This window comes from Bos indicus x Bos taurus, chromosome 12 (assembly GCF_003369695.1).
Source record: "Bos indicus x Bos taurus breed Angus x Brahman F1 hybrid chromosome 12, Bos_hybrid_MaternalHap_v2.0, whole genome shotgun sequence".
Lineage (NCBI taxonomy): Eukaryota > Metazoa > Chordata > Mammalia > Artiodactyla > Bovidae > Bos > Bos indicus x Bos taurus.
The window spans coordinates 18,606,278-18,632,285 of NC_040087.1; the positions used below are offsets into that span (position 1 = coordinate 18,606,278).

The following is a 26,008-nucleotide window of genomic DNA, read 5'->3' on the forward strand; positions in this document are numbered from 1 at the left end:
ACATCTCTTTCAGCATCTGAAGTTACATTCTTTACCTTCTCATCTCATCAGTCTGTACTTCTCTTTCATCTAGATCAGACTTTTCTGCTCCTATCTAAATCCTGTGCCCCAGCTGGAGTCCTGACTGTCCTCTCCTTTTGCCTGCTCAAGGACATTACTCTAGCTCTCTCTCTCTCCCCTACATCACAGTTTCTTACTCTCTGATGGATCATGCTCATTAGTATATCAGCATGTTGTAATTGCTCCCACTAAAAACAGCAACAGATTTTTTAAGCTGCTTGACTCTTCTACTGTCAGTTACCACCCTACATATTCCCTTCTATAGGAAAACTTTCTAAAATTGTGAGAAAATTTAGCTCTCTAATTCTCCTCCCCACTTTGTCTCTTCAATCCGCTCCACTCAGGCTTTGCCCCTATGATTATGCTAAAACTGCTCTCATCAAGGTCCCTATGACTTCCAAATTGCTAAATCCAATGGTCAGTCCTTAGTCTTCATCTTATTGAACCTATCATCGACACTTAACAAAATCGATCCATTCTCCCTGATATACTTAACCAAACTCTAGAAGTCCAATGCGCTATCCATTGCGCTACGGAGCCACCTATAACCAAACTCGACACTCTTAAGTTTTCTTCCTCCCTTACCCGTTTGTCCTTTCCTATCTTTCTGGAACTGCAGGCCACTATTATCTAACTGCCTACTCAACATTTCCACTTACAGACTTACCAAACTTACACATGCAAAACCTAAAACTCCAGATCTTCTCCCTACTCTGCTGAAGTAACTTGTTCTAACCTATAGCTTTCCCTTTCACTGTTTGTGAAATACCATGATTCCAAAACTTTTTCACACTTCTCCAGTGGAATTATCAGCTGAGCTTGTTGTTCTGCCTTTAAAGATATGCTAACTGTGGGCAGCTTCTCACTCCCTGCACTCCTTGCACCCTGCACCACCATCTCTTGCCTAGATTTCTACAATGACTTCCTGAATGATCTCCCCATTTTTGGCTTTGCCCTACAATCTATCCTCAACTCAGCAGCCAGAGTAACCCTAGTAAATGTAAAGATATATCAGGATTTCTCAATCTTGGTACAATAAACAGTGTAAGCCAATAATTTTTTGTTATGGGGGGGTGGGGGGGGGGGGTTGTCCTCTGTGTTGTAGGGCATTTAGCGCCATCCCTGACCTCTACTCACTAAATAGTACCTCCAGTTCCAGGTGTGACAACCAAAGACTCCAAGCATGCTCAGTCGCTTCATTCACACTCAACTCTATGGACTGTAGCCCACCAGGCTCCTCTGTCCATGGGGATTCTCCAGGCGAGAATACTGGAGTGGGTTGCCATACCCTTTTCCAGGGGATCGTCCCAACTCAGGGATTGAACCTGCGTCTCTTATGTCTCCTGCGTTGGCAGGCAGCTTCTTTACCACTAGCACCACCTGGGAAGCCCTAAAAATGACTCCAGATACTGCCAAATGTCCTTTACAGCAAGGGTCACCAACCTCCAGGATCTAATGCCTGATGATCTGAGGTGGAGCTGATGTAATAATAATAGAAATAAAGTGCACAATAAATGTAATACGCTTGAATCATTCCAAACCCATCCTTACCCTAAGTCCATGGAAAAACTGTCTTCCGTAAAACCAGTCCTCCTAAAAGTTGGAGACTGTTGCTCTAGGGAGTAAAATCACCCCTCAATGAAAACTACTTGTTTCTGTGATGGTCCTCCACCTCACTGAGTACATATAGTCTTTAATAGCCTGTACAGTACAACTTGCCTGACATGGCCATCATCTCTACCATTTTGTATCTGTTGATCTTATCTGCTTCTGTCTTTTCTCCTCCTTTACGCTGATCCAGTCACACTGGCTTCCTCCTAACCAGTCCTACTTTAAAGGCTTTGTTCTGACTGTTCCCTCTTCCCAGAACAGTCTTTCAGATTTTTGCCTGGCTAATTCCTTCAATTCCTTCACATCTCTGCTCAAATTTCACTTTGCCAATAAGGCCTATCCTGATCGTTCTTTTCTATTATGACCGTCCCCCTTTTGCGGTACTTCTGATCCCCCTCACCTGGTGTGTGGTTTTTTCCCATCGTGTTCATTGCCGTGCAGCGTGCTAAATGACTAACTTGCTGTCATGTTCGTCTGCCCCTGTTAGTGTGTGTGCCCACACAAACATGTCACTGGTTTTTTCTCTCCTAACTTAGCACTATCTTCTTGTTCAAAAACAAATTTTGTTTTAATGAATGGAGGTGGTTAGTGCTAGCTTTGGAAGGATAGATGAGACTCTCATAGGTACAGACTGGGGGAAAGTAAAATGAAGAGAAGATGGCATAAGCCAAGGTACAAGATAAAGAAATATGCAGGTAAGTATGAAGATAGGTGTTTTAGTAAACCAGCCTGGCTGGAATGAAGGGTTCAGAGCTTGGTGTGGAAGAAAGATGACAGCTATAATGAGAGGTTGGAACCAGATGGAACGCTAGGTTGAAGAGTGTGTACCATGCAGTCCTGTCAGCAGTGGAGGTCATTTAAGATTTGTGAGTCAGACAGTTGATAAAGGTGAAAGTGGTATGTTAATGGCAGACATTGTGGTTTGGCTCACTCAGAATCCATTTCAGACTTCCTCTCAGGTCCCTTCCTATAGGTTAGAGGCTGAAAAATGGTAAACAGATTCCAGATTATCTTCAGCTAGGGTTCCAGATAGGACGTTGTTTCCACCAGTCATAGGCAGTTGTCCAGGCTTGAATCCAGAACTGGGTTAAATAGGGAGACATGGGATATGAGGTCTCCATTGTGCTGGAAACAAACGTTGTAGTCTTCACCGAGTGTATCAAGACAGTGACTCATTTGCTTTTCTGGTTCCGTGTTATCTCACAAGTCATCTCACACTTCATCAGGGAAAGTTTAATAACCTATTTAATAGCAACTATATTCTTCCTAAAGCAGTAATTAATTTGTAAGTTAGGCTTATCTGTATCCAAGTAACTGTGTTTTCTAATATCCTTACCAAGCACATTTGTTTATAAACAAAATTTGCTATTCGTTTAGGCGTAGTAAAACTTACTCTTCGATAGTAAAATGCGAAAATATTAGGATTTGCCTTTAAGTTACTACTTTACATTTTAATCATTTTCTGTTATTAGCTGTTTGTTATACTTCAGTAGTAATTATTTAAGTCTAAAAGATAAAGAACTCTTCTTGTAGAAGTATTTCTAATCTTGAGGTAAAATCTTGTATCTTTTTAGTCCTTCCTGTTTGTTCTTGTCCCAGTGAGGTTCAAAGGGAAATCTGTCATTTTAAAAAATATTTTCCCACAGTGTGACCCCTTTGTAGAAATGTGTAATTTCTAAGACTTAGAGCCACAGAGATTTTCCTTAACTGGGAGTGTTTTTGCCTCCCTTGACATGATCTTCAACTATTAAAATTGTTCTGGTCGTGGTCCTAAGAGTTTTATGTCTAAATTCAATATACAGTTGATCTGGGGAGTTTGGATCCAGTTTTTTTCCCCATTGCTGTTTCACAATTTCTGTTCTTTCCATATCTTATTTTTCCCCTACCTCACAAAAAGAAAGAAATTCCTGACCCTGTTATATTGAAACCAGAAGGTCCCTTGAGACATTTGGTCCCATTGCTACATTTTAACTGTATCACTAAATGCATGTCACACCTAAATACCAAATATCCTAACTCACTGTGTATATTATTATTTAGCCAATCTTGTCAGTGTTTTAAGGTTTATATTGCATTGTATAACAAAAACTACTTCATGTTGTTCGGTGCTAATTCATATGTATGTAATGTATTTAATAAAATCTTTTCATGTTGGTTCTGTAAAATTTGTTAATTAACTTCTGATCGATGTAATAATTTTTACTCTCACATATCTGGAAAAAACTGCTTACGTTCTATGGAAGAAACTTTTAATCTGTTGTTCATTTTATAGGTTATTGAAGACAATGGTGTTCGAAGAGTTGTTGTGGTTCCTCAGGCACCAGAGTTTCATCCTGGTGGTCACACAGTCATCCACCGCTCTCCACACCCTCCTCTACCTGGTTTCATTCCTGTCCCAACCATGATGCCCCCCCCACCACGCCACATGTACTCACCGGTTACTGGAGCCGGAGACATGGCAACGCAGTATATGGCACCGTATCAGTCTTCACAAGTATATGGAGATGTAGGTAAGACATCTAGAAAGCATTCTTGTTTTATGGAGTTGGCTGGTCTTTGCTTGGATGTAATAGGTGCTATTATCACATTATATAAAAGAAACCAAAAAATGGTAACTATCACAATAATTTTCTGTCACTCAAACACTGTGTTAAGGGAATTCTAGTCAGTACTCTGTAATGACCTATATGGGAAAAGAATCTAAAAAAGAGTGGATATATGTGTATGTGTAACCCATTCACTTTGTTATACAGCAGAAACTAACACAACATTGTAAATCAACTATGCTCCAGTAAAAATTAACTTTAAAAAACATGTTAAATGTGTCATCTTCATGCCCAGCCTTCAAAGCAGGTGAGTAAACAGAAAATCAGAAAGGGAAAGTAACTTACATCGTGCAGCAACATTCAGTGGGGACACACTCAAACAAGAGGTCTACTTGTCTGTCCTGCTGCTCTCTGAGGAAATTTTTTAGTTAGGGGTGATCATGCTGCTGTTTAATTTTTAAGCCTCTGATGCCACTAACTAACATTGCTAGGTTCTATAAGATACTGGGGGAAAAAAACGAAACAATCTCTGCCCTCAGGGAGTTAATAAATTGTTGGGAAGACTAGACAGCTACATATACACAAAATAATCATCTTACTCTTTCCTGTGGCTTTAAATACCATCCATAGACTGACAGTTTTTTTTTTTAATTTGTATCTTCAGTCAAAAACCTGTCCTCTGAGCCCCAGGTTTTTATTTCTGTCTGTGGTGTTTTTTTTGGACTGTGCTGCATTCCCAAGCCAGGGATTAAATCCAGGCCATGGAATTAAAAGCCTGGACTCTGGAATCCTAACCACTAGGCCACCAGGTTACTCCTCTAACTGCCTTCTTGATAACTCCACTGAAGTGTCTCATACATCTCAGTTATAGTATTTTTAAACATAGTTATGGAACTTGATTTTCTGTGTCATCTTCATCTCCATGAATGGTACCGCTGTCCACTCAGTTTGCACAGTTAAAAACCAGATGACCAAATTTGATTCCTCCTCTTTCAACCCCCACATCAGTTGATATCTTACTTTCAGAAGATTCCCAGATGTGACTGCTTTTCTCCACTGCTACTCAGACTTAGTCCCCCGTCACCTCTGGTCAGGACGCCTGGAGCAACAGCCTTCCCGTGGGTTTTCCGCTGTCATTCCTGCCCGCAACCATCCACACTCAGCCAGAGTAATCATTTTAAAATATAAATCAGACCATTCTTCTAGTTAATAGAGTTCAGTGACTTTCCACTACATTTAGAAAAAAATCCTAAACCCTTCCCCTTGACCAGAATTTCTCAACTTCAGCACTGTTTGAAGAAGGATGAGTCTTTACTGTGGAGGACAGAACTGGCTTTGTAGGATGTTTAGAAGGATCCCTGCCCTCTACCCACTAGATGCCAATAGCACACAACTCCACCCTCACCCTCCTCCAACTCAGCTGTGACAACTAGAAGTATCTCCAGACACTGCCAGATGACTCCTGGGGGCCACATTTGGGCCTGGTTGCCAACCACTGCCTTGGACAAGATCCTGTTCTGTGGCCTCAGTCTGCCTTGTCTTACTTGTTCCCATGCACACACCCCACCTTCGGTTTTTCAGAACCAAGCTCTTTCTTGCCTCAGTGCCTGTACACATGGTGGTCTCTCTCCCAGAAGTGCTCTTCCCCCCTTTACATGCAGGCTGCTGCTGCTTTGGGTTTTTTTGTTTTTTGTTTTTTTTTTGCTTTAGATGTTAGCTTTCAGAGATCTTCCCATAACCTTTCCTTGTCAATCTCTAAAACCTGTTTCTTTCACAGAACTGAACACAACTTGATTATTTTTGTTTATTTAGAAGTCTTTTTCCCTTATGTAACTGTAAACCCCTGAAGAACTATATCTGTTTTTTTCATCACTGTTTTCCTTGCACTTAATCAGTACTTGTTCATTCAAGCTTAGTAAATTTGTAGAAGAAATAACTCTAAATACAAATTTTAAATTATGCAACACACCCTGTAAGTAGTAGATATATTACATATTATGTCATATATTACTTTTTTTTCAAACTTATTTCTATTGCCCAAGTAATGCGTATTAATTCTGTAGATCTGAGTGTGGTTTGAGTGTGGTTTGTTTTTCTGCATTTCTAACAAATTCCCAGATAAGTCTCGTGCGGTAGCCCAGTAAACATACTTCTGATAGCATGAGTTTATACTACAAATCAGTCTCTTTAAATTTTTTTACTCCTAATTATTGACCTAGTTTTTTTTAATGTGAGAAAATTAAAAGAAAAATCTTAGCCATTACAGTATACTACTATTTTACATTGTTAAAAGCCACTGTTAGTCAGAGGAGATGTTTGAAGTTGAAAGAGATGCTAAAATTAATGTAGAATAAAAGAACTCTACACAGCTCAGTTCAGGTCTTATTCCGCTCCTGTGACAGTCATAGCTTAGGACCAAGCTGTTTCTATGGAGATTAATACTTGAGAAAAGAAGAAGAAAATAAATATCTGTAAGATTATAATTCTAATCAAGTCATAAAGCTTGGTTCTCTTCAGTTAGTGGAGACACAGAAATAGCTTTGTGTTGTGCAAGATTTTTCTTTGAAGTATTTTATAAGTTTTATATAATGACAGATTTATTTCCTACTCTTTTCCCCTGCCATAAATGTGTTTGGAGAAAGCAACCTTTTCTAAATGATTTTTACTTTATTTCTTCTTAGATGCTCACTCTTCACATGGAAGGTCCAACTTTAGAGATGAAAGATCTAGTAAAACATACGAACGTTTGCAGAAAAAATTAAAGGATCGCCAAGGAACACAGAAAGATAAGATGAGCAGTCCACCATCATCACCCCAGAAATGCCCTTCTCCTATAAGTGAACATAATGGGCTTACAAAAGGGCAGAATGCTAGTGGTACGAACACAGGATCAGTGAAGAACAAGTCAGGAAAGGGGAAAGGGGGTGCACAAGTTGATACAGAAATAGAAGGTAACTATTTATATGTTCTAATTGTCTTTTTATCATCATTTAACCTACTAAAAGTATATAGTCTGACCTTTCAGTCATTCATCATGCTTCACATAAACTGTAGGTTAATAGCATAACACGGTCTAAATGTGAGGGGTAAGTTTTAGAACCTGAATTGTTACTAGGGTATTTCTTTTTACATTTTGGGAAAGCTCAATTAACACTTACACCTATATCATAAATTTTACTAACCACGGGAAATTTCTGTTTGATAGGAAAACTCAGAGTTCATCCAGATTCCTTCTTTCTGAACCTAAATAAGGCTAAACTGGTTTTTAATCAAAACTCTTACTCTTCTCAGCTTCTTATACAACTCCCTGATAGCAACTAGTTATGTAGTTCACCAATCCATTTATGTACTCTGTAAATGTTATAGTTAGGATAGAGTCTTGTCCATTTCTTTGTTCAAAAGTTCTTTTCTGTTTCCCTTAGATCCTTCCTCTAACCTGTGACTTCCACTATACGGACTCTGAGCACTACTTCTTTTCTTTAAAATTTCTATTTCCCATCAATTTAGTGCTTTCACAGCCTCTTGGCTTGTAATATAAACATTTATTAAAATGTTCTCCCATATTTTTGAGACCTTCTGATCATTCTTTTCAGCACTGATGTTTCAGAGGAGTTAAGCTAAAGTTTCAGATACTTCAATGGTGGTTTTAAGTTATGGTCAAGTCAATTATATTCCTATTTGGGAACCACAATTAAGGCATATATGAAACAAGTGCTTAGTTAACTTGTCATTAAGAGGTATGAGATTGGCAAATAAGGACTTTTAAGAGAGAGTACTTTATTTTTTTAAAGGGATTATATATAGTAGTACTATAAGTAGTTATTATGGTTAAAAGGGAAATAGAAACTGAGGCAGAACAACTCTATAAAAAGCCACAAACTGCTGAATATGAACTAAAGGAGTAAAAACTAGAAAATAAAATTCTCAAATACCAACCTCTTGTTACATGTTTTAGAAGACATATTGTGAAGGGAGCAGAATGATTGCATTTAAGTTTTTTTTTTTATTATTCCAAAATTTTTTTTTTTTTTTTTTTTTAAGAAAAAGATGAAGAAACTAAAGCTTTTGAAGCACTTCTTTCCAACATTGTCAAACCAGTGGTAAGTATCACATGTATTTTCTTGACATTTACATTTAGTATATTCACAAAGGATTTTGGTAGGTTCAGGGCTTACTTAAAATTTAACTATATGTCAGGAATGTGAGATCAGTAATAATAGATCAATACAGATCTGACATAAGGAGAGCGAAGCTGTTAATCAGTGTGGCAGAATACTCAACCAGCAGTTCATTTTTTAAACAAGGTTTTAGTACATGCTCAATGACATTCAAAATCACTGGACCAGGCAAAGATCTAATGAAGAGTGTAGGTACAACTGATTATCATTTTTTTAAAAAATTGTTATTTCCATATAAAATACATCCAATTAACTCCAGTTGCAAAAAGAGTTAAAATCAAACCATAGAGGAAAGTTAATAGTCCCCAATACTATTTGTGTGCAGATGTAATAGAAAAAGTCAGAAAAATGTATGACAGCAAAACTGGCTACATAAAATTTTCTGTGTATTTTGCATGCATGCATGCTAAGTTGCTTCAGTCGTGTACAACTCTGCAACCCTATGGCTATAGCCTACCAGGCTTCTCTGTCCATGGGATTCTCCAGGCAAGAATACTGGAGTGGGTTGCCATGCCCTCCTCCAGGGGATCGTCCTGGCCCAGGGGTCGAACCTGCATCCCTGCATTGGCAGGCGGGTTCTTTATCACTAGCGCCATCTGGAAAGCTTCTGTGTGTTTTAAAATAGCCTAAATAAAGGCTATCATTCTGATAGGAAAAATATTTCCATCAGATAAAAGATTAATATTAAGTAAAATGCTCATACAAACTAAATTTTTAGACCCATTAAGACCCCAAAGTGTTCTTCACTAGTAATTAAAAGAAATATAATAACTTTTCTCAAATGATGAGGTCTTATTTTTCAGTAAAAAACTTACACAAATGAAAAGAAGAGAAAGTTATGCTCTGTACAGAGTGTTTAATTATGAAGGTAGTTAGATACATTTTTGTTTTTTAAATACGATTCAATTATATTTCTTTGGACAGTCCCAGTCTTTTGCTAATTTTTCTTTTAAGGTTTTGATCTTTTTCTTATTGTTAGACACTTTCTAAAGTGAGGAAATGAATCCTTTCAAGTATGTTACAAGTGATTTTTTTCTGCCATTCTTTCAACTGTATATGATGTTTACAGTAATCGTTTTAAACAGCCAAAAAAATGGTCTTTGAACTTTGTTGAACCCATCTACCCTTTCATGGCAGATTGTATCTCATTTACAAATGGGCAGGTTTCTATTGGTGAGTCATTTTATGTAAGTAACTACAGATAAATTTTATTTAATCTTGAAACCCTATTAGATTTTGTGCTGTTTGTTGTGCACATTACAGTTGTTTCAGAGAGCTTTTAAATGTTATGTTTTTGCAGGCCTCAGACATCCAGGCAAGGACAGTGGTTCTTACCTGGTCACCACCTTCCAGCCTCATAAATGGTGAAACAGATGAGACCACTGTACCAGAGCTCTTTGGTTATGAAATTCTGGTCTCAAGCACTGGAAAAGATGGGAAATACAAAAGTGTTTTTGCGTAGGTATTTGTTTTGTTTTACTCCTTCCTGTTATATAAGTTAATGGTTTATCACAAAGAGCTTAATACTAATTCTGTGCTGTTTTCCCTCTTCATGCTTTTGTTTTGAATCTATAAGTTGACCGGTGATTCTCATTTCAATGTAAATAGTCCACATGCCAGCTGGTTCACATTTCTGTCTCCAACTCCCTTGGAATAATTCACTTTCATTGGCCACATTCAGCTTTTTTATTTTTCAATAGGCTCCCTAATAGATATTTCACTATCCACATATTCCTGAGACATAAATATAAATTGTAGTATGTAGAAGCCAGGACCAGAAATGGAGAACTCTTACATTGTGAACTCATGCAGTGTTGCTCCTCTAGGGAGTTGGATTTCATTCCTACATATACAACCTCATGTCCTATTGTGAAATGAATTTAGTATCCTTGTTCCTCATTTGTGTGTTGAAAATGCCATAGTTCTCTTTCCTTGGTTCAAAAGTGTATTATACTCCAACAAACCTTAGAAACTCTCAGTGGCTAAAATTGTGACTTTTTGATTGACAGCTGTAAAATAAATTATTTTTCTGTTCTTGTTCATATAGAAATTGTTTATTCTGGTGAAAAAGAGTAAAATTGATAACTTGTATAACTTCACCAGGAAGATTGTAAAGGAGGACGTGGTTAGCCATTTGAATGATCGTTACTAACAAAACACTGGATAAATCAAACTTCTTGGTGTATTTAAAAAAAAAAGCTAGTATGGGGAAGAAAGGAAAGTGAAACTGCTTCAGTGACTGCCATCTAGTAACAAGGTCTCCTCCTCTTTGTTGAGACTCCCTTGTGTGTATTTTGTTTCATTTTCTTAAAAGAGCAAACGTACCTATGGGCTAAATAAAGGACCATCAACATAAAGGTTTCTTTTTTGTGTTAATGGCTGTTCTAGTTTGATATGACTGCTTCCTAAGGGAAAGAATTTATCTCCATTTGCAGCCTGACCAGAGAACACAAGAGGGACATTAGTCAACCTCAGTCATCTCGTTATCCTGCACCAATTAAAGTCTCTTTCTGAGGCTGCTACTACAACTGCCCCGATTCAGTAAGGTGTCCTTCCATCAGTGAGACATGTTTCCTTTTTCATACTGTTCACTGGCTTTGATTTGAGAAACAGGATACCTGGAAGGAAAGTGGGAGGGGGTCGGGAGGAAGAAGTCCATTAAGTGGAGAGGAGCGAAACTTGACTGAAGGAAATGAAACAGAGCACAGTGATTTAAAAGAAAAGGAAGAGAAAACAGGCTAACTTGTTGGCTACATGCCCAAATAATAGTTGTAGCAGATAATTAGGAAAATATGTGCTATTATATTTGAAAATGTAATAATGGCTATGAAAAATGCTTTACCTTAAATTGTGACTCACTTTTTAGAAACCTACTCATTAAATTCTAACATTTTAAATAAAGTTCCACCTTATATTTTAAATAAAATCCAATAGTGGCAGACTCCTTGTAAAAATTGATAGTTTTGACTTCAGTTTTGATTTCATGTGTTACTTAGTATTTTAACTATATGCCAGTAATTGAAAATGGTTCTATTTCTTCAGTTAAGCTGAATAGCTATCCTAACTACACACACACACATACACACACAAAGTCTTGCTTATACAGTCCATTTACTTAGCACACTTTTTTGTTTTCAAGTGTTATGCAGGTACATACCTAAGTGTGGCATATAACCTAAATACGCAAATTGCTTATTGATACAGTCTGAATGTGGTTACAGTTGGGAACCACGAAGTAAGAAGCAAGTATAATTTCAAGTAAGAAAGTAAAAAGCAGTATAATTTCATAAAATTCCACAAACTGTAGTATACATAACACATTCTCTAAAAATGCTATATTTATCAAATAATGATATGTTACTTTTTTCCCCCCAGAGGAGAAGAAACCAGTGTCACTTTAAATGATCTCAAACCAGCTACAGATTACCATGCAAAGTAAGGAATTCCTATATGCTACTTTTATGTGATGTATTGTAGCATAGGGTTTGTTTTTAATGATTTCCTTAAAAGTCTAGACTATAATTTCAATATTAATTTTGGATTAAAAACATGGAGTTTGTGGATTTTGATTTTTATTTTGCTATAATTATCAACACATTCCCCCAAAAAACATTTATCTCAAATGTTATATTGAAGGGTAAATGGCCTGGTTTGTACGACTTAGGGATTAGAATGAATATATATCACCGACTCAATGGACATGAGTTTGAGTAAACTCAGGGAGTTGGTGATGGACAGGGAGGCCTGGCATGCTGCAGTCCATGGTGTCACAAAGAGTCGGACACGACTGAGCAACTGAACTGAACTGACAGATAATATGTATACTATATCTGTAATACCTGATTTAGCACTGGAAGACTGTGCCAGCTTTTGAAATTTTTACAAAGCAAAATCATAAATAATAATTTCCACTTATGTATATTTATTCCATCCTATTTTGTAAGAGTTTGGAATATTAAAACTCCTAGAATTTGGTAACATTTAATTGGGATAGCTTAGATACTACTGTTTTACTCTGCACAGTTCTTCTATTATGATTTCACAAAATTATTTTTTAGACTATAGGGCCTCCCCAGCTGGGACTCGTATAACAGTTTATTCAGTCACCTATTTTTAAAAAGAACACTTGTACTTGAGATTATCCTATTAAACTGTCTTCAATTATACTCCCTGTGGAGGAACCCTAAGTATTATCCAACCTAATATTTTTCAAACTGTGGATTGTAACCACTGTTGAATCATGAAATTAATTTTGTGGGTTATAGTCAGAATTGTTTTAATATAATCAAATGGAGTAGAAAATATCAGTATATTACCCAATTAAGGATATTGTTTCAGAATACTACTTTTGTTGTGTATGTGTGTGTATGATGTATATGTGTGCGTATGTATAAATACATATTGCAGAGACAGTCATAGTTTAAAATGTATTTCTTTGAGCAGTTAGAAAAAATATGAAAGCCACTTGTTTATTCTATTTTTCTTTTTTTTTTAAAGGTTACCCTTTATTTCTGATATGCGTATTTCTCGATAGAACATTTAGAGGGCACTTTACTGACTTGCACATACTTAAAGGTGATGTTATAGAATGGTAGGATACAGTGATTCTGCAGGATAAAACCACAGTTTATTTTATCACCACAGAGTCCAGGCAGAATACAATTCTATAAAGGGAACTCCTTCCGTAGCTGAAACCTTTACCACCTTGAGCTGTGAACCTGACATACCTAATCCACCAAGGATAGCCAACCGGACCAAAAATTCACTTACTTTGCAGTGGAAGGTAAGACTAGAGTGTTTCCAACTGGACATTTGTTTCCCTTTTTTTTTTCCCTTTACTATTAAACTTCATTTGTTTTCGGAGACAAAAGGAGGTTTAAGCTAACTTGCTCTTGCTCTTCACATATATTAAATAGGCATTTGTTCCTTATATCCTAAAATAACACTCTTATCAGTTTTTCTTATATAACACAAATATAAACGTAACATAAATGTAACAGAAACATTGTTATAAATTATATATATGTTATATGTAACATATATATAACAGAAACATAAAATATGTTTTTATGACATATTTTTATGAAAAATAAATATTTATGACACATTTTTATGACAGAAACATAAAATATATGTTATATATAACATGTATAACAGAAACATAAAAATAAACAGAAACATAAAAATATAACATTTACGTAACATAAATATAACAGAAAAGATTGGCTTATAATTAGCAGTCCTTATACTGAATGTGTGATGACACTGCAATGTGTGTTTCTCAAACTAACTGCTTTCTATATTTTGTAATAACGCCTTTGTATCCTGAATTTTATCCTAAAATGAGATTCATAATAACTTAACCCAAATATTAATATGATGCCATAAAGGAGGAATAAAATTATTTCTAATGGAATGCATGCTGTGTCATTTCAGTCATGTCTGACTCTTTGCAACCCCATGAACTGTCTATGGGATTCTCCAGGCAAGAATACTGGAGTGAGTGGTTTGCCATGCCCTCCTCCAGGGGATCTAACCAACCCAGGGATCAAACCCACATTTCTTACATTTCCTGCATCAACAGGCAGTTTCTTTATATTTTTTTTAGTGTATAAATATTTGGACCCAATATTACACAAGAAGATGTAATAAAGTGGATAGACACTAGATAGAATTGGATCCTAGATACAACAGGCATTGTTGTCATTGGTGACATGATTTTCTGAAATCCTAACATAGGTCTTGGTAAATTTCTGAATAAAATTAAGTACCGCTGCTGCTGCTAAGTCGCTTCAGTCGTGTCCGACTCTGTGCGCTCCCCCGTCCCTGGGATTCTCCAGGCAAGAACACTGGAGTGGGTTGCCATTTCCTTCTCCAATGCATGAAAGGGAAAAGTGAAAGTGAAGTCGCTCAGTCATACCCGACTCCTAGCGACCCCATGGACTGCAGCCTACCAGGCCCCTCCATCCATGGGATTTTCCAGGCAAGAGTCCTGGAGTGGGTTGCCATTGCCTTCTCCGAAAATTAAGTACAGTCTTTCCCAGATTGCATAGTAGTTGCATTTAAGGGAATACACTGTTAAAATTATACCACTGATACCTTGGAAAATGGAATCAAGTTCTAGGCTATAATAATTGTAAACAGGTATTCATCTATATGGGTATCCAGGAATACATTCAAAAGTCCTGGAGGAAGAAACCAACACAATATTGTAAACCAATTATCCTCCAATTAAAAATAAATAAAATTTAAAGGAATTACCAAAAAGAGGATGGAAAAAGAAATAGAAAAAACTTAAATTATCATAGGCTCTCAAAAAAAAATGTCCTGGAAAAAAAAATAAAATTTTTCATTGTTCTGAAAGGTGAACTTCTTTAGTTCTAGAGTGACCAAATCCTGGGAGAAAGACTAGAACTGAAATTTTCACCATTGAAAATGTAACAGATTGATGAATTAACAGTCTTAGGCAATCAACACATGGAGCCCAGAAGTGGAGATCCAGATAGTATGCACCCTTGAAGTTCCTCTTGCTCTTTTACTTTTTAGTGTATTACATGGTATCACTTGCAGATTGTATTGATAAGTTGAGTTTTAATGAAAATGACAGGATCTGTCCCAGAAGCTTAAAGATGATAAAAAACCTTCTGATAAAAGATAGTTCTTGATAAAAGAGATTGTTCAGAGTTGAGAGAAATCTGAGTAGCCTCCTGCTTTGCTTTCTTTTCTGGCAGTTAAAAGGATTATAGGATGTACATCTATATCTGTATTCTCTGTGCAGATTTTTCAGGGCTAAATCCCAGAGAACATCTATAGCACAATAGATGCCTTAGATTAGATCATCACCAATACCTTTTATAAACGTACTAACTTGTACTCATTTGGGGTTTTTTTGTTGTTTGTTTTAGGCACCTAGTGACAATGGCTCTAAAATCCAAAGTTTTATTTTAGAATGGGATGAGGTAAGTATATTTGAACTTTTAAAATTAGCCTAAAATGTATGTATACCTTCAGGCAGAAATACCTTTCTGTTTAATAATTTTTTCCTCATTTCATGTGGTGCTTGAGTCAGTTGATGGTGTTCTTAGAAAATGTTACTGACCAGACCTCCTGTTGTTTTAGTTTTTTCCAACTAAACCAACCGCAAAGCAATCACTTGGTTAATTAACTTGATGGAATATTTTCTTTCACATCAGCCTTAAAGGCAAGCATGTTTGTTTACTGTCACTGCTTTAACAAATTACCACAAACTGGGTGCCTCAGAACAACACTTTTATTCTTATAATTCTGGAAATCAGAAATCCAAACTGGCTTTCACTGGGCCAGAATCAGGGTGGCACCTGAGCCCTGCTTACTCCAGGGACTCTAGAGGAGAACCCATTGCCTTGCCTTTTCCAGCTCCTGGAGGCGTCCTCATTACTTGGTTCATGGCCACATCAGATTGCCTTTTCTCCCCCTACTGCCCTTATCACATGACCATCTTCTGGTCCTTCTCTGCCTTCCTCTAGAAAAGATACTTGTAATTCCATTGAGGATGCACCCAGATGACCCAGCATAATCTCTCCAGTCTCAGGAGCCTGACCTTCACCACATTTATACATCCTCTGCTGCCATCTGAGGTCATATTCATGGGTCCCAGGGGTCAGGATCTGGGTATCTTTGGGGGCCTACCACAGCAAGCATCCTGGGCTTTGCTATTTAGTACTTTGTTTTACTGTCATTTGTCATGCTCTCTTTTGCCCTGCTGCTTCACTGCAGCAAAGAGGAGGGGCCAGAGGGAGTAGAAGAAATTCCAGCCATATATTAAAACAGTAATGAGGCGCAACCCAAGGAAGTTTTATTCCAGAAGTTCTAAGTGAATACAGAATTAGGCAATCTATTGCAGTATCAGAGTACTTGATAAGAAAAACCATATCATCTTGATAAATTATGACAAGTATTTGATAAAATTTATTACCAGTTTCATTTAAAACTCAAATTAGGAATAAAAGGGTAATCCCTTATTTGATAGTTTTGTATTAAGTGAAGTACTATCAGTAAACAATAAAAGCATTTCCAGCCAAACAAAAATAAGTCAAAGTTACCAGTTTTTCCTACCTTTATTTGACATTACTCAGGAAATTATAGCTAAACAGTATCAAAAAAAGGAGGTAGAGCTATGGTGGCTGGCCTGGGGGACAAAATTATCATTGTTTAGAGATGATATGAGTTTCTGTTTAGATAACTCAATAGAATAAACTATAAACATTATTAAAACTAACATGAGAGTTAAAGCAACCAAATTCAGACTAAAGATTTTCTCTGACAGAGGTCACTGTAACCACCCTTCACGTGTGTGTGTGTGTGTGTGTGTGTGTGTGTGTGTAAGTCACTTCAGACTTTTTGTGACCCTATGGACTGTAGCCCACCCGCAGGGGTCCTCTGAGGAGACTGTCCAGGTAAGAATACTGGAGAGGGTTGCCACGCCCTTCTCCAGGGGACCTTCCCGACCCAGGGATTGAACTCGGGTCTCTTATGTCTCCTTCATTGGCAGGCGGGTTCTTCACCACTAGCACCACCTGGGAAGCCCTATCCTTTCACTCTACCACACAATAAAGAGAAATGGGTAGAAAATGAGAAATTTGTCGATTTTATATAACACTTAAATTTCTGAAACTCTTCATTTGTCCTGAACTGCAAGCTTTTCTCTCTCCCATCTTAATACATATAATGGAGTTTTTCTATCTATTTATATTTTTTCAGTGTTAAATCTAATCAGTAGTAGCATCAGCGTTTACTTTAGGGACGTTTAGCAGCTATCCAGGTGGTTTGAAGATGCACAGGAGGGACCTTTTTTAAAACTGTTTGCATAAAACTTTTCATAGGTTAAGGAGAGCAGCCAGATACTCACATTGAAGATCAACCAATTTCTGCCACTACCCCATAGAGTTGTGGGGTCCATACTCAGAAAGAGTTTCTTTTATTAAAAGCCAGAGGTTTAGCATCAGCTCTAAAATCGTATGTTTAGTTCAAGAAGCTATACAGAGATGCCTACTCTTTGGTTTTCTAATTTGCATTAATGAACAATGAGTATCGTATAAAGGATGTGTTATCTCAACCTTCTCTTGAGATTCATGACATGTGTGTAACAAAGATGACTTTAAATGTATACTAGCTAATATGTTACTGTCAGGAATTAATGTGGATTTCTTTTTACATTAATGTACAGTGATGTATAAAAACTTTCTTTTAGGGAAAAGGAAATGGAGAATTTTGTCAGTGTTATATGGGCTTACAGAAGCAATTTAAAATTACTAAACTGTCACCAGCAATGGGTTGTAAATTTAGACTGTCAGCCAAAAATGACTATGGTACAAGGTAAGATACATTTTAATATAGGTATTTTAGACTGTTCATTTGTATAAATTATTTACAGTCCAAATTAACCACTAAAAATTCTGCCTTAGTGTATTATTACTTTGTTGATACGGTTAAGATGTGTTACTAACCTAGCAAAAGCTATAAGAGAAAATTAATTATGTAAATGGCAGTTTTAAAAGAATAATTCATCGTTAGGTATCTGACCTAGTTACCATAAAGATATTATCACATCAAAGATACATTATTGGATTATAATTCATTATCAAATTTATCATTTTCACCAAAAATGTCATTTATCAAAACTGTGTTCTTTGGCTTTAGAAAATTAACTTTTCTTCATTCCTTCTTAAAAACCATTTGTTTCAACAGCGGTTTTAGTGAAGAAGTCTTATATTACACCTCAGGCTGTGCCCCATCTATGCCAGCAAGTCCTGTATTAACTAAAGCTGGGGTTACTTGGTTATCCTTACAATGGAGTAAACCCTCAGGAACGCCATCAGATGAAGGAATTTCTTACATTTTAGAGATGGAGGAAGAAACTTCAGTAAGTATATGTATTTTAAATGGGATATTTAGAACATTTTAGTGTGACATTAATCCTGATACAGTAAATACTGCCACAATAGCTAGCTCCTTCCCCGGACCCTTTGAAACCTTGGTTGGTTACTGTTTGGAAAGGACTGGAAGTGAGGAACAGCTCAGTCTTTTGCTTTCTCAACATGTTGGAGGGGGGTTTGTTTTTTATGTGTGTATGTATATATGCATTTTGTGCCTGGGAACAACACAGACCCCATGTAAGTATATATGTTTTAGGGAGAATAAAGAGAGGGCAAGATCATCACAGCCTTAGACCAAGCAACTGTAAAAGATAAGAAAAGAGCGTGTCTGCATTCTCCAACTGTGTGCAAACGCTGCCTCCCCGAGTGCCACAGAGACTTTGAAGAGCCTCACATGATACTACCCAGTTACAGTGTCTCATCTCCTGTGAGACAGCACTGAGCTGAACAAGTGTTAGACTGTCCTCTGTTAGTTACCTATAGCTCCATAGCTTTTCAGAGTTACTTTGAAAAGGTCCATCCTAGATATATACCCAGAAGAATTGAAAGTATGTTTGTACAAAACTCTGTACCCCATTGTTCATAGCAGCATTAATCATAATAACCAAAAAGTGGGAATAACTGAAATATCCGTCAACTAATGTTAATAATTGGATAAACAAAATGTACTATATCCATGTAGTAGAATATCATTCAGCCATATAAAGGGATAGAGTACTGACATATGCCACACATGAATGAGCCTTAAAAACGTCATGCTAAATAAAAGAGCACAGTCACAAAAGACCCACACATCATGTGATTCCATTTATATAGGTATTGGCAAATTCGTAGAGACAGAAAGTGTATTAGTGTATAAGAAAAGAGAGGAAGTGACTGCTAACCAGAAAGTCAAAGTACTTTATTTAGGCTTTATTCTGGAACTAGGAATTAAATGATGGTTTTACAAGCTTATGAATATACTGTAAACCATTGTTTTTTATACTTTAAAATGGGAATTTCATGGTTTGTGAATTATATCAGTTTTTTGTTTTTTTTTTTAACTTTTAAAAATAATATTGTGAAAGAAGTGAAGCATTGTCCCTAGGGCTAGAAATAATAATGCCAAATCTAAATAACATCTCAACCTGCCAGCCCAACCAATCACTCATCTTTCACCGAAACACAAGTGTGTGTTCAGGGAGAGTTAAATATGTTAAATAGTTACAGTTTTGTTTAATTCTTGCAACGTCCATCTGGGAAATTCACCTTAGTTTTAGGGATAAGCTTACCGATGGTGATGTTACCACTGCCTCTGATTTTCCCTCAACACAAAGATCTTCCCTTGGTTACTGTATTTACTGAGGATAAGTGCTGGTCTTCATCCTCCTACAAATGGTCGGCAGCATTTCTTGATCTGTCTTCTCAAGATAGAAACACCAAGGAGAAGATTACAGTCAACCAGGCATTACTCACATTGCACACAGCAGAAGATGAAGAGGGCCTGAATCTTTTCACATATTGCTTATTCCCCATATTTCTGCTGTTAGCCATCTAATGAAGACTTTTTTTCCCTTTCCAGGGATATGGTTTTAAGCCTAAATATGATGGGGAAGACCTTGCTTACACAGTGAAAAATCTCCGACGCAGTACAAAGTATAAATTTAAGGTAAGCTTTGAAAGCCCTTGAAAGGTTTAATGTTCTTACTGTTCTGTTTTAAAACCAAGTATATGCCTCATTCTCAAAATTTTAAATCTTAAAATATTTTGGCCTTTTCTAGTGAGCTTTATTGTTTTACTCTCTTACTATATAATAATGCTTCTCAAACTTTATGTATTTAAATTCAAAGCAGTCTTAATGTTTAACAAGACTCTGTAAAATGTGAACAAAACATCTTTTAAAATGTGGGTGTCATTGAACATAGTCAGAATATGCTTTTTTGGCAGGTATATCTGAAAAAAGTAATGCTATTCTGCTCTTTGAAGTGGTGGTCCACTTACTAGTAGCTACTTAAGGTGATATCTACCATATTTCTTTGCTCTAAAGTTGTTATTTCTCCCTTTGTAATAAGTATTTTGTAAATACTGTATAGATATCTTGTTCCTCATCAAAGTCTCACCCACTAGTTGTAACATCCATTGATTGTTCTTGCCCTGAATCATTCAGTAACTATAATTAATGGTTGCCAAGTGGTGGTTTTTAAAATTTCTTCTACATTGATTAGTTGGCATTATACTAAAAGGAAAAGCTTTCTCATTTATATTAGTATGAACTCATGGATTCCTGTTTACTGAGTGGGTTATATTTTGTTACTGTACTTATCAGTTATGAGGTTCAAATTGTCTTAGATTTTGGGAGCCCTTGTCAAGCTGACTTCTGATTTTTTTGACATGTCCCCACCCCATCATTCTTTGAGCCCCTCCTTTCTGGCACATACTACATTCTCATCATTTACTTTCTCTTCTTCAAATTTGACATTGACCATTTCTCAGAGCACCTGGGTCCTTTAAGCAGACAGTGGCGTTTAGAAGTCAGGATCTGGGTAGTAAGTATACTTAATGCTATAGGATTTTTGCCACTCCTAGGCCTCCTCTCAGTGGACAAAGCCAAGAACTAGATGTACATGTGTATGTTTTGTGTGTGTGTGTGTGTAGACACACATAGACCCTTTACATGCAGGAACACATATTTCTACATATATATCTGTTTTTAAAAATCATGAGTTTGCACCCTATACCTCCATTTGATCTAGTGCCACGGATTAATTCTGATTTTCTCACTTTCCTTATTTCTAACTCCCATCATCATCAGTGAGAAACTCTTCCCTATTTATGTTCACGGTATTTTACTTACTGGATGAAACCCCTCTTGCCCTCATAGCCTTCCCGAAAGTCGTATCCAGAGCACTTGAGTTTGTGCAGGGTGAATGCTGCTGCCTCTGCCCAACCTTCGTCCATCCCCCAGCACACGTGCTTGTCTCACTATCCCATCTGATGGCCTTCAGACTTAATTATTTTAGGAAAGTAGAGATACTCTATATGTCATTCTTGCTCATTGGAGGCCTGGAGACTCTACATATCATTCTTGCTCACTTGAAGCAATAGCAAGCTTTGAAAATTCTCCTGTGAGAATCTTTAGGATTCTTCTGAAATCCTGAATCTTTCCAAGCATCCATTCTAGGATATAGTCCATCTTTGACTTGGTCAGTGATACACATTGCTATTGCTTGGCAGACAGGGCCTTGAATTAGCTAATATACAATTTAATATAAGCCAGCCTTCATTTTCGTACAGGGGTTTTCCCAAAAAGGTAACAGGATGCTTACTAGTTGACAAATTCAACATTTGAATTTTCCTACCATTGTTTGTTTAAACACATTATTCCAAATAAATGATAGAAGCCACTGTAAAGTGTTTTCACTATTAAAAAGAAAAGTTTTATTACTCCTTGAGAACCTAAGAAAGAAAATTTTAGTGATATCAGGAAATTTGTTTATGTAGTGCATAATTATATCTGTTATGTTTTATTTGGGGCTTCCCTGGTGGCTCAGACAGTAAGCAGTATGCCTGCAATACTTATTTTGTATACTAGCTTCATTTTCAAAACTTCTGATAGCACTGGGTCATTTTAATTTTCAAATACAGTTTTTACGTTGACACAATTTACAAAGTATCTAAGGAAGATGTACATTTATTCCAGTTTTCCTCTTACGATGTTGGATTGCATTTTTGCTTCAGTTAACAATTATAAAACCTCACCACATGGGCTTCTCCATAGGGAAGCTACATACATCATCGTTTCTGCTACACACTTTGTTAGAAGCAAGTTATTAAGGACAATTCAAAAGGAGGAGGAGTTAACCTTTATCTTTTAAAGAGAGGAAATTCAGAGAATCTGACATTTTTTTAAATCCCTGAAGACTGTTAAAAAAATAAGTTAAATCAAGCCTCGCCAAGTATCATCAGATTATATAGCTTGTTCCAGTGATGACTCTTGTTTAGTGTCAAAATGTTAGACTCGCTTGTATTTTCAGGACTGACCGAAAGGGGATTATACCTGAATTCTCTTCATATGTGCTGAGTTCCTTTTGCAGACAAGCAGTTCTCACATAAATCATTTGATTCACCCTTTTTGTCTCCCATCACTTTGTTCATTAAGCCAGTATCATTAAGTATCAGACATTAATTATGTCTTTGTGTTCTCATCATAGGTTATTGCTTATAACTCAGAAGGTAAAAGTAGTCCAAGTGAAGTCGTAGAGTTTACGACCTGTCCTGATAAACCCGGAGTCCCTGTAAAGCCTTCAGTTAAAGGAAAGATACATTCACATAGTTTTAAAATAACTTGGGGTAAGATATTATGCATATTTGTATGTCATTACTTTTATATTTGATTTAAATGATTTGAATATTTAGATCATTTTAAAGATACTTGAGTAGATTTTTTAGCTCAGTGAGAAATGTAAGACTCACTGTTTGATGATCTGCTTTATGGAGAGCATTGTACTGATACATACTAAGTTCAGGTTTGATGGAGGAAGAACTTCGGGTCACCTGTAGAACTCTGAACAGGGGCCGCCTGTGTGAGATGAAAGAGTATTGAATTCATAGCTAAAGTTTTCATGGCTCATTCTGGTTTTCATGAGAAATTAAAATCACTTACTCATTTAAAACAAAAATTTATTGAGAATCTGCTTCTGTAAAAACAGGAGTAAATAAGGTGCTGGTATTAATTTTTAAAAAGTCATTACAGGTGATTCTTCTTTCTTTTAGAGCAATCCTGAGTTTGGTGTTCCGTTTATTATGAGTTTATGTCATTTTTTGAATTGTATATACTCTGCCTAATGCCACTTTTGCTTCTTTGGATAGACCCACCAAAAGACAATGGAGGGGCAGCCATCAATAAATATGTAGTGGAAATGGCAGAAGGTTCTAACGGTAAGAATAACTATTAAAACTTTAGTCTTCATGGTTCTAAATTTTACATGATGTCTTTTCTTTCCTCTTGATTTTTTTCCTTTGTTTGTAGCAGATAAGATTTTGCCTGTTATGACCCACTCTAAGTTGTAATCTCCAGATATACAGTGACTCAAATGTAAGACTGCTGTATACTTACATTATTACATTTTCTTATTTTTTCCTCATTGGTTTGCATCGCTCAATTCTAGTATACCTAAAGTCTTCGGAAGGTTAGCTCACTCAGATTTATACCCAGATGTATCAGAAAAATCTTGTAAAATTTAACTTATAATAGTTTTAGTAATAAGTTCTCTGTCTAGTGATCTTTATTCTTGAATCACACATTTTTATCTTTATATCAAATGGCCTATTTCCTTGCAAAAAATTAAGATGTCTTTTAATTAAGACTTAACTTCCTATGGTATTGGTTCTTTCTATTCTTTGTGTGTTATAATGTTATTACTGGGCCAGTAAGCACATTTAAAATGTTTAATTAAAAGCAAATTACCGATCTAAGTCAGAGTCTGTACAGAGTTACAGAGAGATTTCACTTCAACAAAGCCATGCAAATTTGTCTAGGAAGCTATACACATAAAGAAAATTATATCATTTCCAGGAAACTCAAAAAACAGGCTTAAATCATTTCTGACAAATTACATAAATGCTTACTTAGTGAAGTGAAGCTAGGATACCTGCCATGTCCTTGATACCAAAATGTTAAACATTACCTTGTCGCTGATGGAGCATAATTCTTCCATCTTACAGGAAGCAAATGGGATATGATATACAGTGGCGCTACTAGGGAACATCTTTGTGATCGACTGAATCCAGGCTGTTTCTATCGTTTTCGAGTTTACTGCATCAGTGATGGAGGACAGAGTGCGGTAATACTTAGTGTAGATCTCTTTTCTCAAGTTTGGTCAAATGAGATGAAATCATCAGATGCCACCTCAAATATTGAAGTACATCCATAAAATGTATAACCCAGATGGTTAAATTTTTAGTGACCAGACTGGACCAATGTAGTATTTAGCTTGTAATGAATATCTGTTGTCTGGTTGCTGTTTAGCTTTGGAAAAAATAGGTATACAAAAACATTGCAGAAAATTTTATAAAGATAAATTTTAGGATGATGCTCAATTAACCCTACCTAACAGAAATAGAAACAAAATCATTATTTAAACACAAATTCTAAATATATACTTATTTCAGAAAAGTTTGGCAATTATTTTATTTCTTACTAGAGACAGAAATGGACTTAAATGTGCCATTGATTATATATGAGACATTTGTAATGTTCTGGAAAAGTATAATGTTTTTTAATAGGAGTGATTTTTAATGAATCCAACCAATAATGTATCTTAGAGCATTCATAATTGTTATTTTTTTCAAATGAGATTTAATGCAATGAAAGTAATTTTTTTTAATGAATTAGGAGCATTTTGTTGAAAATAGGAGTACAGTGAAGTTGAGTTGCAAGTCCTGTGCAACAGGCTTTGGATCCAATTGCTTCATTTTCTTTAATATGAAATCTTAAGTGTGAACCTTACTGTTTATAAAATGTTAAGTATAAACCTTAATACTGTGCAGATAATGAATATAGCACTGAGTTTGTGTCAGTGCTTTTAAGAGAATGTCTTTTAAAATAAAACTAAAAGTTTTTTTTAGTAGCATAGAAATGAAAAGTAATACCAAATACCTGGAAAGATGCTAAATACTTGAGAACACTTATCTGATTTTTAAATTATTTTTAGGATGAAAGAAAAGAATTTTTTGTTAATATTAAATTAGCGTTTAGGTTGAAAAATACAGTCAAGTGGTCAAAATAGTCTAAACCTCCTAAAAATACAGCAAATAGCATTTATAGAATGTTAGAACATTCTTTAGAAGAGATTTGTAGATCCATTTGGACACCAAAAATAATGTCCATTAGGTTATGAGGAAAGTTTTTTTTTTTTTAATTATGAAAAGAAGAAAAGAGTTCTTTGTTGGTTTTTTTTTTTTTTTTTTTTTTTCTGGTAACTTTATATCCAGTAGGCACGTAATACTTGTCCTTATTTTACTTGCCTATATAAAATTTGTGTTTTAATGATTTGATTAGATTTGATTTTATTCAGAACTTTATTCCTTTTCTTTTGATACTCAGATGCAAATTATTGGTGCAGTCTTTGTGTTTGTCTTATTTTCCTTTAACCAAAGCAGTCTGATTATTTGGCTTGGGGCATTTTTGTTTTGTTTTTGCTTTTGTTTTGGCAGGTATCTGAATCTTTACTTGTGCAGACTCCAGCTGTGCCTCCTGGCCCATGCCTCCCTCCCAGATTACAGGGTAGACCCAAAGCAAAAGAAATACAGTTACGATGGGGTAATTTTCATTTTGGTAATAAATTATAATTAAGTTGGTACTAAATATATTCCTCTTGTTTAACTGTGTGAATCTTTCCACCTTTAGGACCCCCTCAGGTCAATGGTGGATCACCCATTTCTTGCTATGGGGTGGAAATGTCTCCTGTAGAAAGAGATGAACCCAGAGAAGTTTACCAAGGTCCTGAAGTAGAATGTACAGTGAGCAACCTTCTTCCTGGAAAGACTTACAGCTTCAGACTACGTGCAGCTAACAAAATGGGGGTAGGAAAACTGAGCTGACTGAATTATAAATCCCAGTGGTATTTTATATAACATGTCATTGTGCCCATTATTTGACCATTTTGCTTTCAACATGTGACTCCAAATTTTATAATTTTTAATAAGCCTCTGTTGATAA

General features: G+C 36.1%; 1 protein-coding gene across 7 annotated transcripts in view; it reads left to right on the forward strand.

Annotated features, from left to right (window-relative positions):
• Positions 1-26,008, forward strand: part of FNDC3A (fibronectin type III domain containing 3A) — a 113,285-nt gene that overhangs the window by 73,387 nt on the left and 13,890 nt on the right. For all 7 annotated transcript variants that reach the window (XM_027557265.1, XM_027557263.1, XM_027557261.1 and 4 more), the window contains 15 exons: positions 3,944-4,181; positions 6,899-7,168; positions 8,259-8,317; positions 9,696-9,853; positions 11,771-11,830; positions 13,040-13,178; positions 15,301-15,354; positions 17,625-17,749; positions 18,122-18,296; positions 19,871-19,957; positions 22,500-22,638; positions 23,158-23,226; positions 24,013-24,131; positions 25,504-25,609; positions 25,697-25,872. In XM_027557265.1, the coding sequence (XP_027413066.1) occupies positions 3,944-4,181; positions 6,899-7,168; positions 8,259-8,317; positions 9,696-9,853; positions 11,771-11,830; positions 13,040-13,178; positions 15,301-15,354; positions 17,625-17,749; positions 18,122-18,296; positions 19,871-19,957; positions 22,500-22,638; positions 23,158-23,226; positions 24,013-24,131; positions 25,504-25,609; positions 25,697-25,872 (1,974 nt within the window). The remainder of the gene's footprint in view (positions 1-3,943; positions 4,182-6,898; positions 7,169-8,258; positions 8,318-9,695; positions 9,854-11,770; positions 11,831-13,039; positions 13,179-15,300; positions 15,355-17,624; positions 17,750-18,121; positions 18,297-19,870; positions 19,958-22,499; positions 22,639-23,157; positions 23,227-24,012; positions 24,132-25,503; positions 25,610-25,696; positions 25,873-26,008) is intronic.